We start from the raw sequence: 14,075 nt of genomic DNA on the forward strand, positions 1-14,075 counted from the left end.
ACAAACCTCCTGCTCACCCAGCTACCTGTACCACCTGTCGTTTTGGATCTACTGTTTAGGTACGGGGGATTCGGTGTCCCTATGGCCGGGACTGATGCGCTTGATCTGAGTACCTAAAAAGCAGATCCAATACATCGCCAAACCATAACTAACCTTCTTGAGTTGTCTGACTGAACTACAAGGCAAGCTCACCAAACATGTCTAAATCATTCTGTCAAGCCATTGCTAACTTGTTTGTGTGCCTCAAATCTTCAGTGTGACTGTGTTTAACTATGCGAGTCCTGTCCCCTTCTCGATTTTAGTAGAGGGACTGTACATGCAGCACACACATTATTGTTGGGTAAAAGACTAGGATGTGGACATCCTAGCGTGTGGACAAGCCCCCGAGTCAATCCGTCCCTGATTCAAGAGAACTTACCGTATTTGAAAGCACAATTGTATTTACACCCTCCTCCTTTTTTTGCTCTGCACCAAAGCTATATTTTCCATATGTACATACATTTTCTGTGAATGTTTGCCTATCTTGGCATGCCAAATGAGGATGCTGCCCATGGGGTTCATGTGGTTAAGCCTAAAGAGTCAAGACACTCAAATCAGTGTGCACACATATTATTTACTTAGCAAGTGCAGGCACGCAAATACATGCAAACTCAAGCACAGCAATGCACTTAATTCTTTCATGCATGCATGTGTAGTTTTATGCATGCAATATTAATTTGTATCTTCTGTCCTATTCTTCTTACCTCTTCTGCTCTACCCTACCGCTATCTTGTACCTGAATGAGTGATACAACAAAAGAAACCCTCTGGGTTGAATTAAAAGAAAGAAATCCGTTTTTCGTAGGTTTATTGGAATAAGGAAGCAGTCATGGAGTGATGTTGGTCATGCTACTGAGTACAATACAACAGTGGTGTAATCTTGGTTTGCTCATCCTGATTAGGGTAAGGATATAATCGAGCTTTGGGACAAAGAATTGTGGAAGTCCATTTGAAGTTACTGTTCAAAGGAAAATGGCACTTACATTTGTACAATCAATTCAAATACTAGCTTGCCAGTGTTATTAGTCACCCAGAAATACACATCCCCTATCATTTTATATGAATTCTCAACACTCAAAGGTAGGCTACAGTCGTGTAGGGCTGCAACATCGTATTAGTGATTATCCGCTGTTTTGCTTTGAATAATCAAGAAATAATCCCAAAACAATTAAACGGTGTTGTGCTAAAATAGCCAATCGACACGTTGCACGGTGAGGTGTTGTACTGTATGTCTGTAGAACTGCTATTTTCAGCTACAATGACAGTCCCAAAATAAGTCTGTCAGGTTGAGTAGTTTACTGATGCCCCCAAATCTATTATTTTATTTAAATCAATCACAATTTCATAATCGATCTGTGTTGCGCCTATACATTCATGTAATGAGACTTGAAAACGTCACTCTTCTGGAAACTTCAAACAGGCTTAAGGCATATTCTTTGTCTCGAAGATTCAATAATATTTAAGACACAATGAAAGAAAGAAAACAGTCTTGCTGTGTGCACTTTTGTGCACGTGTGTAAAGAGACGATGACAGTAAAACAACATAAACATTATGATAAAGCTTCATCCCGCAAAAGCATGTGTATTATGCCACCGTTTCTCAATATGTGGTCCGGAGGGGCCCACCAGGGGTACGAAATGGACCCTTATACGCCTGTACTGTACCTCTGAGAATGTACAAATGGAGCTTTACAAGATGCCCCAATCTACACTGTAAAATTATCAGTGTCAATTTACAAATGGAATCAAACAGACCCGTAAGGGTCCATTTAGTAAATATTTACACACTCAGAGTCACAGACCCGCCCAAGGGGTTCCTTTTGGACCCTGTGTGGACCCCACGTTGGGAACCAGCGGACTATTCTGTTCTATATTGTCACCTAGAAGAGCAACCGTATTCCAGCAAGTAAGTCCCACTGAAAATGTGTCGAAAAGGCACTTTTAAAGCTGTTCCTTTGTGTGCGTGCGTGTGTGTGTGTGTGTGTTTTCTTTTCTATTTTTACTTCCACTGAAACAACATTAATATCATCATTTTCTTGCCTTCCGGATTTTCATGCTAATAAAGGCCAATTCACTGCAGTCCAGTTTTCGGGGGAAGAGGTTGACCACCGAAAACGACAACATGACGTCACGACGCGGTGGTCACCGACGCAAACACAACGGTGGTCACCTCCTCCTCACCGAAAACTGGACTATATAAACAGGCCTTAAACCTCCCTCTTCCTGCCCCACCCCACCCCACCCCCACCCAGTCTGCCCCCTTCTTTCACGTCTTCCCGTGCCGCGCTACTCCGTCCGTCCATCTCAGTCGTCCTGCTCATCGTCATGCTGCTGCTGGGTCGACTCATTGATTACCTGGAGCAGGGGGGGATAAAGAAACGTGAGACACCAGAGGTCTTCGATCCAGTGTTAGACAGCACATTTTGATGGGTTTTATTTGTTTTTTCCTTTTGAATACAATTTCCTTTAGTCATATTATTTTATCTTCTGAATCATCTGAAATCTACAGTTACACATTTTCTTTTTGGCTGACCTTTGATGGCATCGTAATGTCTGATTTGTACTGGAGAGACCCTTGTGTCTGTCTGCTGCAGAATATACCCGGGTATGCTAGTTTGCACGCTTTCTTAAATGTACCGGTCTGCGGTGCATTGTGAACTTGTTGATCGGCTGTTTTCAATCAATCAATAACTCATTCACGGAGCAAAAACGTAAAAGGGGGGTGGCATACTCACATGTCCGTCCCTGGTCTCAATGGTCTTAATCAAGACTTTCTTAGACAGGTTGTCAGACATCATCGGCCTAGTTTCCAACATGGATTCTGTGAGAGAAACGGAGAGAGATAATTACGTTTTTTAATTATGTTTTTCTATGACACTGGTTCTCAATCGTTTGTTTGGCCGCGGACCCACATCTGAAAATAATTTGTGCCAGGGGCTAAAACAAAACTAATTTTGCTGGGGACCACCTAGAACCCACCCAAGGACCCCCTCGGCCCTCGGTTCCCCTGACCCCACTTTGAGAACCACTGACCACTGGCCGGCGTGTCAGATTCAGCAATGATTCGGCAAAAGAATACGAAAAAAGAATAAATATAAATAAATTAGAAGAATAAAAAAATCCATCGAATGGGTCATAATGAGTATTGATGTTTTCAGCCATTATCATTGATGCGGTGAGCAAACCTCTGGGTATTGTGTCTATAATGCATTATATAAGGATGCAGTGCATGTTTTCTGAGGGCGTTTTCAGACCACCATCCATAATGCATGAAGCTCTCTTACTCTTACGCACTGAACATAAAACAAGGTCATATCAGGCCGTCGGAACATAAAACCATGCTGATGCACGGCTGTCCACGGTTAAATTGTTTTGCACTAGGGATGATGATGAGACGTGTAAACGACGATGTTTCTGAATGCAAACACTGCGATAATGTGAATGTCAACCTAATGAAGACGTTTTGGACTATTAACACACTGACCTCTCAGGTTGAAAGAGGAGAAGTTTGGCATGGGAGTGGTGATCCTGAGAGAGAGAGAGATAGATAGAGCGAGAGAGAGAGAGATGAATTGTTAAAAAAGAGACAATTTTGAGATGCTTCTACACGGTACTTAAAGTTAGTATGTCCGTTTTTCAATACTTTAGTTTATACATTTCAGAAGCAAAATATTGTACTTTTTACTCCACTACAATTATTTGACAACTTACACTGTTGTCACTTTGCAGATTCATACTATGATTCAGATAATTATTACGAAACATACATTAATGTAGATATTATGAGCCATTTTTAATCCCTATTTTATACCACTATCTCCACCACTGCTTTGACTGCACTTAGTATGTCCCACTGTCCCAGCCCCGGCCCCCTAGGCTGGGACTAGGAAGCGTCAGTGAATCCTCGCTATGAGTCTGGCCGCGCCAGGCTACCCCTAGGCAGCACCTAGCCATGTGTATACCTGCTCTCCTCTCCCTCCAGCAGCTTGCAGCACCTAGCCATGTGTATACCTGCTCTCCTCTCCCTCCAGCAGCTTGCGGTAGGTGGCGATCTCGATGTCCAGGGCCATCTTGACGTTGAGCAGGTCCTGGTACTCGCGGAGGTGGCGCGCCATCTCGTCCTTCATGTTGCGGATGTCCTCCTCCAGCTGAGCGACGCAGTCCTGGTAGCCCGACGCCTCCCCCCCGAAGCTGTCCTCCAGCTCCCTCATCTGGCGCTCCAGAGACTCGTTCTGACGTGAGAAAATGCCCTTTCATTAACCCATTTAGACGTAACATGAAGTCTTCTTTAAATTCTAAAAGTTTTCTGAAAAACCTGTGTTACTATGTCAGTGGTGCTCAACCTATTTCACGTCAAGGACCACCCAGAATTATCTGTATTTGGCCTCATCTGAAAATATGTAGTTCCAGGGACCTCCCAGAAGCAAATATTTGAGTTAAAAGCGTTTTATTTTATTGCAAAGCTATTGCATTTAGTATGGCGGTGTGGATCTGCTCATGTGATATCTTCGATTACCTTGTGCATCCACTAATCGATATGTATTTGGCCACAGACACGGGACAGCCATCTGAAAGGATTTCGTAGCCAGGGACCCCCATGCAAGATTAGCTTTTCTTTCTTTTTTTGTATGTATACAGGATTGTTATGCTATAATAAATGTAGCTGGGGACACCCCGGGAACCCCCTCAAGGACCCCATGTTGCGATCCACTGGTTTAAGTTCATATGGACACTTTCATAAATCAAATTACCTTTAGAAAAAGTAATTAGAGTTTAAAATATGTCATTGGAACAATGATAGGATAACTGGAATAAATATTAAAAAAAACAGACAAAAGACATCAAAATAACCATGAGAGGTGAGCATTGAGGCATTTCTGTCTGGTCACTGCACGTCAGATAGAATTGGAGCTGATGGATTGTGGTACTGCTATTTTAGGATGTCTGAACACCGGCTCATTAAAAATACATTGCATCTGACTTGGCACAAAAAACCTCTTACCAGTAACCGCACGAGTACACTACTGGGGTTTATTGATGGTGTGAGGATGGGACAGAGAGGGCAGAGAGTTCATGTTTCTAAAGAGAAGAGCTTCAAGTCAATATATTGAATGTCAGCATCGGTTCCCATACTGAGAATACAGCGAACAGTTGATTTAGTCGACTAAAATGTATTTTGACGAGCCTTGATGCTGTACTGACTGATTTTACACTGGAAATAGCCGATCTACGCGCGTTGTGAGCTTGTAGATCGGCTATTTTCGGCATGCAACCAAGTGAAAAATTACTTATACTGGATCTCTTGTCCACTAGTCCCTTCCTACCATTTTTCTAGTTTTTATTTGTTAGTTTCCATTTAGTGTCCATTTAGTTTTCGTCAGTGAAAAAAGGTATAGTCGAAGAACATTTTTTGTCATGGTATATTAGTCGTTACGAAATCAACACTGGGGAGGAAGTACTCACGGTTCCACGAAGCGCGTCCACCTCGCAGGTCAGAGACTGCACCTGGCGCCGGTACTCGTTGGCCTCCTGCTTGGACTGGCGGATCGCCTCTCCGTTGCGCTGCTGCTGGTCCGCCAGGTCAGCGAACTGGGCGTAGGGGGGGGGGGGGAGACGGAAAACGTTAGGGGTGGAACGATGTTATGTGACCGTTTCTGAGCAAGGCTCTCATTGAAATGTTTTCAATTTAGTCAATTCAGTTTATTCATGTCATGTGAAAGCAGGGAATCATATAGCTTCAAATTGACATATTGGTTGTTCAGTTTGACCCACCAGTTTTGAAGATATATGGCTTATAGAGTAATGTCTTGCAGAAAACAGCGAGTTGAGAAAAACAGGCTTGACTTCTGTGGACTCTAACATTACACCTAGTTTCATGTTTAAGCATTTATTTCATATTTAGGCTGACATTTATTTCAAACATGCTCTAGTATGTAAAGAGTCTACCTATTAACTCGATTAACTCATTTTGGAAAAATCTGTTTTTCTCCTCTCCTGAACAGTTAGTCTTGCCGCCATGACTGTCTCTGTATCAAAAAGAGTCACATATGGGTATACCTCACGATACCATATCTGTGGCAATATTAGGCTCTCGATAATTATATCATTCGAGATATTGCGATATTCAATATATTGTAAGAGATTTCATCAAGGTCACGATATATGTAACTGAAAATGACAAAAATAAACATAAAAAGTCACAAATCTTTGAGGGGTGCTAGCCCCTCCTATTTCCATCTTACACAAACATTAAATTCCCTTTAACAATGAATCACCATCTCGCCGCCCTCATTAAAGCAAATGACATAAATTAATGTTCTCTTTTCTTCTCGCAGAGTGGCCGCAGTTCAAGCGTTGAGTGACCACATTTAGCTTTTCTCTTCCAACGATCAATAGGCTTTTAAGTTAAACATCAAGTGTCCTGTCACAGCTGAGCATCTCTGTATGCATATGCGCGTGCGCGTGTGTGTGTGTGTGTGTGTGTGTGTGTGTGTGTGTGTGTGTGTGTGTTTATGCGTGTAAGGTAGTCAATAAATCCAATCAGCTCTCCTCTGCCCATCTGTCCTCACAGGACGCTAATCGCCATGGAGCCCCGGCCGGGAGGAGAGCTGACATCCGTGTCAAATGTCATCTGCTGAGGGCAGCATGATCGCCTCTCATCTCCACAGCTGACCACTCAGCAGCTCCAATGATGAAATGTCAAACCGCGCCTCACCTGTCTTGCCAGAATTATTACACTCACTGTCTGTCTGTCTGTCTGTCTGTCTGTCTGTCTGTCTGTCTGTCTGTCTAAACAAAATGGAGATATTTATGAATTTATGAATCCAGATGAGAGAGACAGGAATAGAAAAGACATGGACAGGGGACAGACAGACAGCTGGGACAAGGGACAGACAGCTGATCGACTGAAGAGGTGTATAGCTACTGTAGATAATCACTTAGCATTGGTATCAATGTTGGGATCCATCCACCCACCCACCCATCCACCCTGCCTCTTCTTACCTTTGACTTGTACCAGTCCTCAGACTCCTGGAGGTTCTTGGTGGCCAGGCACTCGTACTGCTGCCTGACGTCGCGCAGGGCGGAAGTGAGGTCAGGCTTGGCCACGTCCATCTCGATCTGGATGTGCTGCTCTTGCAGCTGCGCCTGCAGCTCGGCCAGTTCCTGCACGCGGCAAAGGGCAAGAGACAGACAGGCAGACAGACAGACAGACAGCGTGATGGAGATAGATGTCAGAAAACAATGCCAAAAAGCACTTTCAGACGGGCATTGATTAACGCAGACGTTGTCGCCTGAATCAACGGTTAAGGTCTGCTCATGAGGGGCACGACAACGCAAGGGTAAAAAGAAAAAAAAGCTCAACACAATGCAGGTCTAGTCAGTGTGCACGAAACGAGCATGCACGCGACAATTTCACGGGACTGCGCACGTGTAATTACCCTTGGGTTGTCACCCCTCGACTTCTCCGCGCTTACAAACATTTTTATTTTATTTGTGTTCTTGCAGATCTACAATCTCACACTGCATTGCATCACGTTGTAGATCAGCTATTTTCAAGTACATCTCATCTCATACAGGATTAAGGTGGTTACTGGTTAGACAGATGATTTTCATGATATATTTATAAACTTTGCGGAAGTGTTGATTTTTACAGTGTTTTTTGTTTTATTCATAGTCTTTTGAATAGTTTTCATACATTTTTAGACACATTTTAGTCACCTGGAATGTTGTAGTCTTAGGTCACATTCCCACCTAATACTACTGTTTTTATGTGTTTCCTTAAGCAACTGATTAATGTACTCATTTCGACCAGGGCTTCGTCGGTCGCCTCATTCGACCACGTCTATCCACGGTAACGGGACGCTGCGTAAAATATGCCTTCTCCCTTCTCCGTCTCCAACTGTGTTTAGCTCCTCACCCGCCACATTGTTTGCTTCATTTCCTTTATTTGCTGCGGATTGCATTCACACCTGCACCGACTCGTAATCAAGTGCGATTATGAAGTGAAGCGAAACCCCCGTTTTTGGTCGAAGTAGAATGCAAAAAATTCTGGAAATCTTTAAATTGCTCGCGGCCCATCTACGTGTTCAGATGAGAAACACTGTTCTAGGTCACAGTAACACCCAGTGCAACACGTCAAGTTCCCGAGACAACAGGGAGCTTCTATCACCTGCCAACCGTCCCCCACGTGTCCCCATGGTTTATCCTCTCTCTCTTAATACCCTGCTGTCTCCATGCAGTGTGAGAGTAATCTCTGTCCCTGATGACATGACACTGCACACAAGGAGGCTCTTAAGCTGTATTAGCTTGGGCAGGAGATGTGCTGTACGTGTTCTCTGTGAGGGCCTATTGGCAGTGGTGGAACTCTTACTCTTTTTCCAAGTGTCTGTTTTCAGCTTTTCAGTATACTGAATGAGATGAGTACACAAATGAAATGTAGATGTCACATTATTATTGCGTCATCAATATCGGTGAAAATAATAATTTTGAGACTTATTATGACAGATTCCGGTTATATTGTGCATCTCTAATTTAGTAACAATGGCACACTGAGAAGCATCCCGTGGGTAGAGTAGGCTACAGTACTGTACGTACCTCCTCGTGGACCTTCCTGAGGAAGATGATTTCCTCCTGCAGAGATTCCACCTTCCTCTCCAGGTCCAAACGGGCCAGAGAAGCATTGTCCACATCCTGCAATACACATCGTCGTCGTCGTCATCGTCATCGTCATCGTCATCATCATCATCATAATACACTTAATTTGGCCAGGACGGTTGTTGGGCACCTAGGCTGCCAAACCAGCGGCGTGGCGCGGGTTCGACTCCCGAGCCCGACGGCCTTTGCCGCGTGTCACTCCCCATCCCTCTCCCCCTTTCCTGCCTCACTACTGTTCCCTATCAATAAACGCATAAAAAGCCCCAAAACAAAACTACAAAAGAAAAGAAAATAATACACTTAAATAGCAATTAGAACAAAAGCCATTTCTAATCAAGTGCAGTGTGAAATCAAATCCAAATTATGCAAAGGCCCTCCCTTCGAGAAAAGCAAGCAATCAGCCACATATGAGGCGGGGTCCATTTTCTAGTTCATTTCCAAACCATTAGTTTGATATACATATCCTGATCCACTTACACTGTTATCATCTCCAGGCAACAGACAAAACAGGGGGAAAAGATAATTGAAGAAGAATCAAATTAAACCACAAACTGTCTCTCACAGCCAGGCATCATAATGTACAACCCCACTCTCTCTCTCATCTTTCCTGTCTATCTACACACACACACACACACACACACACACACACACACACACACACACACACACACACACACACACACACACACACACACACACACACACACACAGGACAAGAGTAGACAGCCAATAGTAGATATTATTGCCATTGACACTGGGCAGGAAAACACAGGTTTCCTCATTAAGAAGCTACAGTATGCAATGACCTATCTATCGCACACACACACACACACACACACACACACACACACACACACACACACACACTGGCTGCATGTAAATGTAATATCAGACATGTTGGTGCATTGAGATCATTGTGATCTAATCCAGATAAAGAACAACAAACTGCGGTAAAAGGAATCCAAATCTAAAACGTTTAGCTCCATTAGATTGTCATTTGTCCAACCATTACCATGCTGTCTCAATCAGCATCGAATGACAGAGCAATTCCCTAAGAAGCCACTTGGAGTGCTGGTGCGTTGCTGGCACAGTATCTATGCACTGTCCGTGGCCCTTTGCCCTTTGCCATCATGTGCCCAAAGGGCCCGCGCCCCGCTGTGCCAGGGGCTCATACACATGAACAAACACACTTCCTTTCCTGTCTGTCAGCAGCACATGGACGCACGTGCACCAAACACACAGGGAAGAAAAAAACACATTCCTGCACAACGGCATGCTTTGTCATTTACCCATATAAAGCCCCTTTCCTCATCGGTCAAAGAACAATGGCATGTTGGGAGAATCAGCTTTCCTGCCCCAGAGTTGAGCCGGACAAAGCCGCCTATTGAGAGACATTTTAACACCATGGCACACTGCTGGCATACATACAGTATGTTGCGACTGTCTGGCAATCCGCACGTTTGTCCAGACAAAGTACAAAGCCAAAGAGTAAAGCTGCGTTCAGACTGGCAGCTATACAAAGCTATTACAAGGCTACCAGCCAATGGAAGGCAGCCAGCCATCCTGCTGGTAATGTGGGGAAAACATTTTTTTTTTTCCCGACACATGCTTGACGTCAACAAGTGTTGATCAACAGCGGCGCGGTGACAGATATGCTGCGTCGCTCGCTGTGTGGCTTTTGTATCTGCCAGTGTGAACGCACCATATAGAGCAATCACTCAAATTACTTATCAAGGAAGAAGGTGCCAATTAAGCCATCCACTAAGAGCTGTTCTATTACAGTAAAAAGCTCTACAACACTGACAAGAGGGTGTGAGACAAGAATTCCACAAACGTACTCTGGATAACACACTGATGGTGCCCTTTTATGTTGTATAATGTAGCTGTTACTCCATCGCACGGCAAAGACAGTATCGCTCTACACAAACCCCATTTCTAAACCCCAACAGACATCCGCAAGCTGAATGTTAGCTTCAAAATCTGTTATTTTCCGCAAGCGACACCAAGTGAGTTATCCGTCAATATACAGTAGACCAGGGATACTCAAATAGATTTACCTGTGGGCCACATTACAAAAATGGCAAGGGGCCAGGGGCCAGTAGATAAAATTACGACATTAATGATACTTGATAACTTCTCTCTTTCAATTGCTTTATTTTCGCAAAATGTATCAAAGTACAATGTGCATGTGCATGTACGTTCGAGTAATAGTACAACTCTAATAGTATTACTTATAATAATGTAATTAAAGATAACTTCATTCAGATTTATTTATTTTTATTTCATTTTCCAGATTTTTTTTTTTCTTCTTTTTTTTAGATTTTCATTGGTGGGCCAGTCATAATGGTCCCGCGGGCCTGATGTGGCCCGCGGGCCTGAGGTTGAGTATCACTGCAGTAGACCATCCTCCACAACTTCACATTTTGATACATCACTTCGATTGATTATTTTTTCCCCCAATTAAGGCTCTATAAACTCCACCGGTCAGCATCAGTCACCTCAAGGAGTGATCAATTCCCCGCCCTTCCAAGTACCGTGACAGATTGATCGTTTGTCTAGCATGCGCTGGGCGGCTCCATGAAGAGGCATTACATTACACTGGTACCACCTCTGAGCCGACACGAGAAGACAGATGAGACAATCAATAATAGCACAATATTGACCGGAGCTTTCCTCAAACAGAGCCTGATGCTATCTCCATACTGTACAAATAAAAAGTAGTGTAAATTTGTGTAAAGTAAATATCTATTACTGTGTGTGTGTGTGTGTGTGTGTGTGTGTGTGTGTGTGTGTGTGTGTGTGTGTGTGTGTGTGTGTGTGTGTGTGTGTGTGTGTGCTTGCGTTGGTTATTTATTTATTAATTTATTAAGGAGAATGTTGTTCTGAAGAGTCTCATTTAGACCCAGTAAATAAAAGGCTTAGGTGATGGAATACAAAATGTTAAACCCACTGCTGTATCATCACAGCAATATAAAAGATATTCGTCCTTATGCATGGACGTGTCTTGACGGTGCACACGGTCTGCGTTTCACAAAACGGACTTTTGCTTACAACTGCACTTGCCTTGTCGACACAGTGTGTGGGGGAGCCTTTGTTCTAACCACTTGGGCCCAATGTGCTTTGTTGGGGGGGGGGGGGGGGATAAACAAATAGCCTAAATAGATACATTACATTTTAGAAATATATTTTAACACCCACTGTGAATGGGGGCTGCTGTACTGTACCTGTCTGAATGCATGCAGGTTGTGTTCTGCCTCCTCTTTCTGCATCATCTCCTCCTGCATTCTGGAAGAAAGAGAGAGCGCCGCACAGAGAGAATTACATAATGCTGCCACACCCACTGCTGCTCGCATTGTGCATGCAGGAACCCTGTTCCAACATGCCACCGAAATATCTCTCCGTGGAATCATTTCACTACATATTTAACCACAACAAACAATGACAACAAAACACATGGCCTGCGGCAACCATGGGTTATTTAACTATAGGTTAAATGTATATATAATTTTAAATAAATATATTTGCATTGTTTTTAATCGATAGGCTGATATGACTGATATCCTCCTGACCGAAATATATAAGATTATGCTGCATGCATGTGGATTATGGACTACTGGATGTGGAAATATGCCATGTAGAATGAGCTCATTTGAAAGCTATTTGAGTGCAACAAGAAACACTGAAAGTCTCCGCTCCGTTTTTCAACAATAGCCTGCATACTGTACAGTGTTTGTCTCACTCTCAGAGTTCCAGTACATGAATGAACACAGTGAGTGCAGAGGGCAGCTTGGGATAACAATAGACTTTTACACGTCTGGAGAGACAATTATTAGCTGTCTAGGCGAGAATAAATGAATGAATGACTGAATGAACCAATGAATGAACCAATGAATGAATGAATTAAAGTAAATTAAGTAATACCCATTTAATTAATGCTATTTTTAAGCAAATTTCGAGCATAAATCGAGTAGGCTATAGGCTAAATTCTATTGTACGAATCTAAATGTTAAAATGAAATATAGGATGCTGCTTTATAGGCTACTACAAATGATATAGAACGAAGAAAATGCCAGCACTCAATATGTCCTTTTTCCATATGATTTTTTTTATGTATATACTCGTTTCAGCCTAGTAGGCCTTCCTGACAACACTGGGTTGTCTGTCTTGGCAGTACTCTTCTCTATACAAATAATAGTTTAAACAAATTGAACAAAAACAAAGGCCTATCTAGCTCGTATGACCATTTTGAGTTTTAACAACTTGGAACAGGATGCTGGGGCGGACATTAGCGAATGTGTGAGCTTGTAGATCAGCCTTTTTTTTTGAGGGCCGCTAGCCTGCCCAGCTTTGTGTGTACTTGTGATGTTATGATTTGATTGGCTTAGCACGGAATGCAATGATGTATGATTATAAGAGCGCCCCTCACTTCACACGTGTGTGATTTTTTTTATTTTGTCAATAGATGAGGTCTACTCTCCATCCCTTATCCCCTAAACTTATTTGCCATGTTTTACTATTTTGAAAAACATTTCAAAATAGTTCAAATAGCCGATCTATACATCGAGACATTGTGAGCTTTTTAAATACACAAAAATTGACAAATTAGTTTAGGGATAAGGGTTAAGGGGTGGCGCAGGATATAACCCATATAGGTGTAAAGTCTAAGTGGTCCAAACCAACACAGCCAAGCCATGTATGGTCCATGCCATTCTAGGGGTGGTTAACTAAAATTAAAGCATTTTATAATGTATTAATTAGCCTTACTTTTGCCGGAGGCGCTCGATGTCGTCTCCCAGGTTGTCGCGGTCCACCTCCACGCGGCCCTTGTCGCCGGTGAGCTGGTCCACCTGCCTGCGCAGCTCGCGCATCTCCTCCTCGTACAGGTCCGGGATGCGGTTCTTCATCCCTGCGCCGCGCAGCGCCTCCAGCTCGGCGCTCAGAGCCTTGTTCTGCTGCTCCAGGAAGCGCACCTTGGTTGTGGCATAGCCGGGCAAAGAGTATAAGTATATATAATCAAGAAGAGCTGCATGCAGCAGAACACAAGCACTGCAGAAAGACCCCCCGGGGCATCCATTGAGTTCAAAGGACAACTCAGGACAGCCATATCTTTGTGAGGTCCCGTCAATTAATTTCAATTAAGTGATTTTCATTCCCTTTCACCGTAGGCTATCAAGTAGGGCAGTAGGCTACTCAACAGAGGGGAGGGGAGGGGGGGTTTGGGGGCTTGGGCCCCATGTGCCCTTTTGCCTCAAGATGCCCCTTTCCTCCCCAAAATGGCAGGCTGTAAAAATATATACTGTATATTATATATTTTAATGTTTACATTGCAATGAGAATATTGCTTATTTTACTGTCCAATGACATGGGCCAAGTCTATTGTGG

The 14,075-nt window shown here is 43.4% G+C and overlaps 1 protein-coding gene across 1 annotated transcript in view; it reads right to left on the reverse strand.

The window, feature by feature from the left end:
• Window positions 1-833: 833 nt before the first annotated feature.
• Window positions 834-14,075, reverse strand: part of vim (vimentin) — a 14,489-nt gene continuing 1,247 nt past the window's right edge. The window contains exons 2-10 of the mRNA XM_080794303.1: window positions 13,458-13,663; window positions 11,918-11,978; window positions 8,634-8,729; window positions 7,041-7,202; window positions 5,502-5,627; window positions 4,050-4,270; window positions 3,523-3,566; window positions 2,774-2,859; window positions 834-2,393 (exon numbers count right to left, since the gene is read on the reverse strand). Of these exons, the coding sequence (XP_080650429.1) occupies window positions 2,343-2,393; window positions 2,774-2,859; window positions 3,523-3,566; window positions 4,050-4,270; window positions 5,502-5,627; window positions 7,041-7,202; window positions 8,634-8,729; window positions 11,918-11,978; window positions 13,458-13,663 (1,053 nt within the window). The 3' untranslated portion in view covers window positions 834-2,342. The remainder of the gene's footprint in view (window positions 2,394-2,773; window positions 2,860-3,522; window positions 3,567-4,049; window positions 4,271-5,501; window positions 5,628-7,040; window positions 7,203-8,633; window positions 8,730-11,917; window positions 11,979-13,457; window positions 13,664-14,075) is intronic.

The sequence above is a fragment of the Protomyctophum bolini genome, assembly GCF_963924005.1.
Source record: "Protomyctophum bolini genome assembly, chromosome: 21".
Lineage (NCBI taxonomy): Eukaryota > Metazoa > Chordata > Actinopteri > Myctophiformes > Myctophidae > Protomyctophum > Protomyctophum bolini.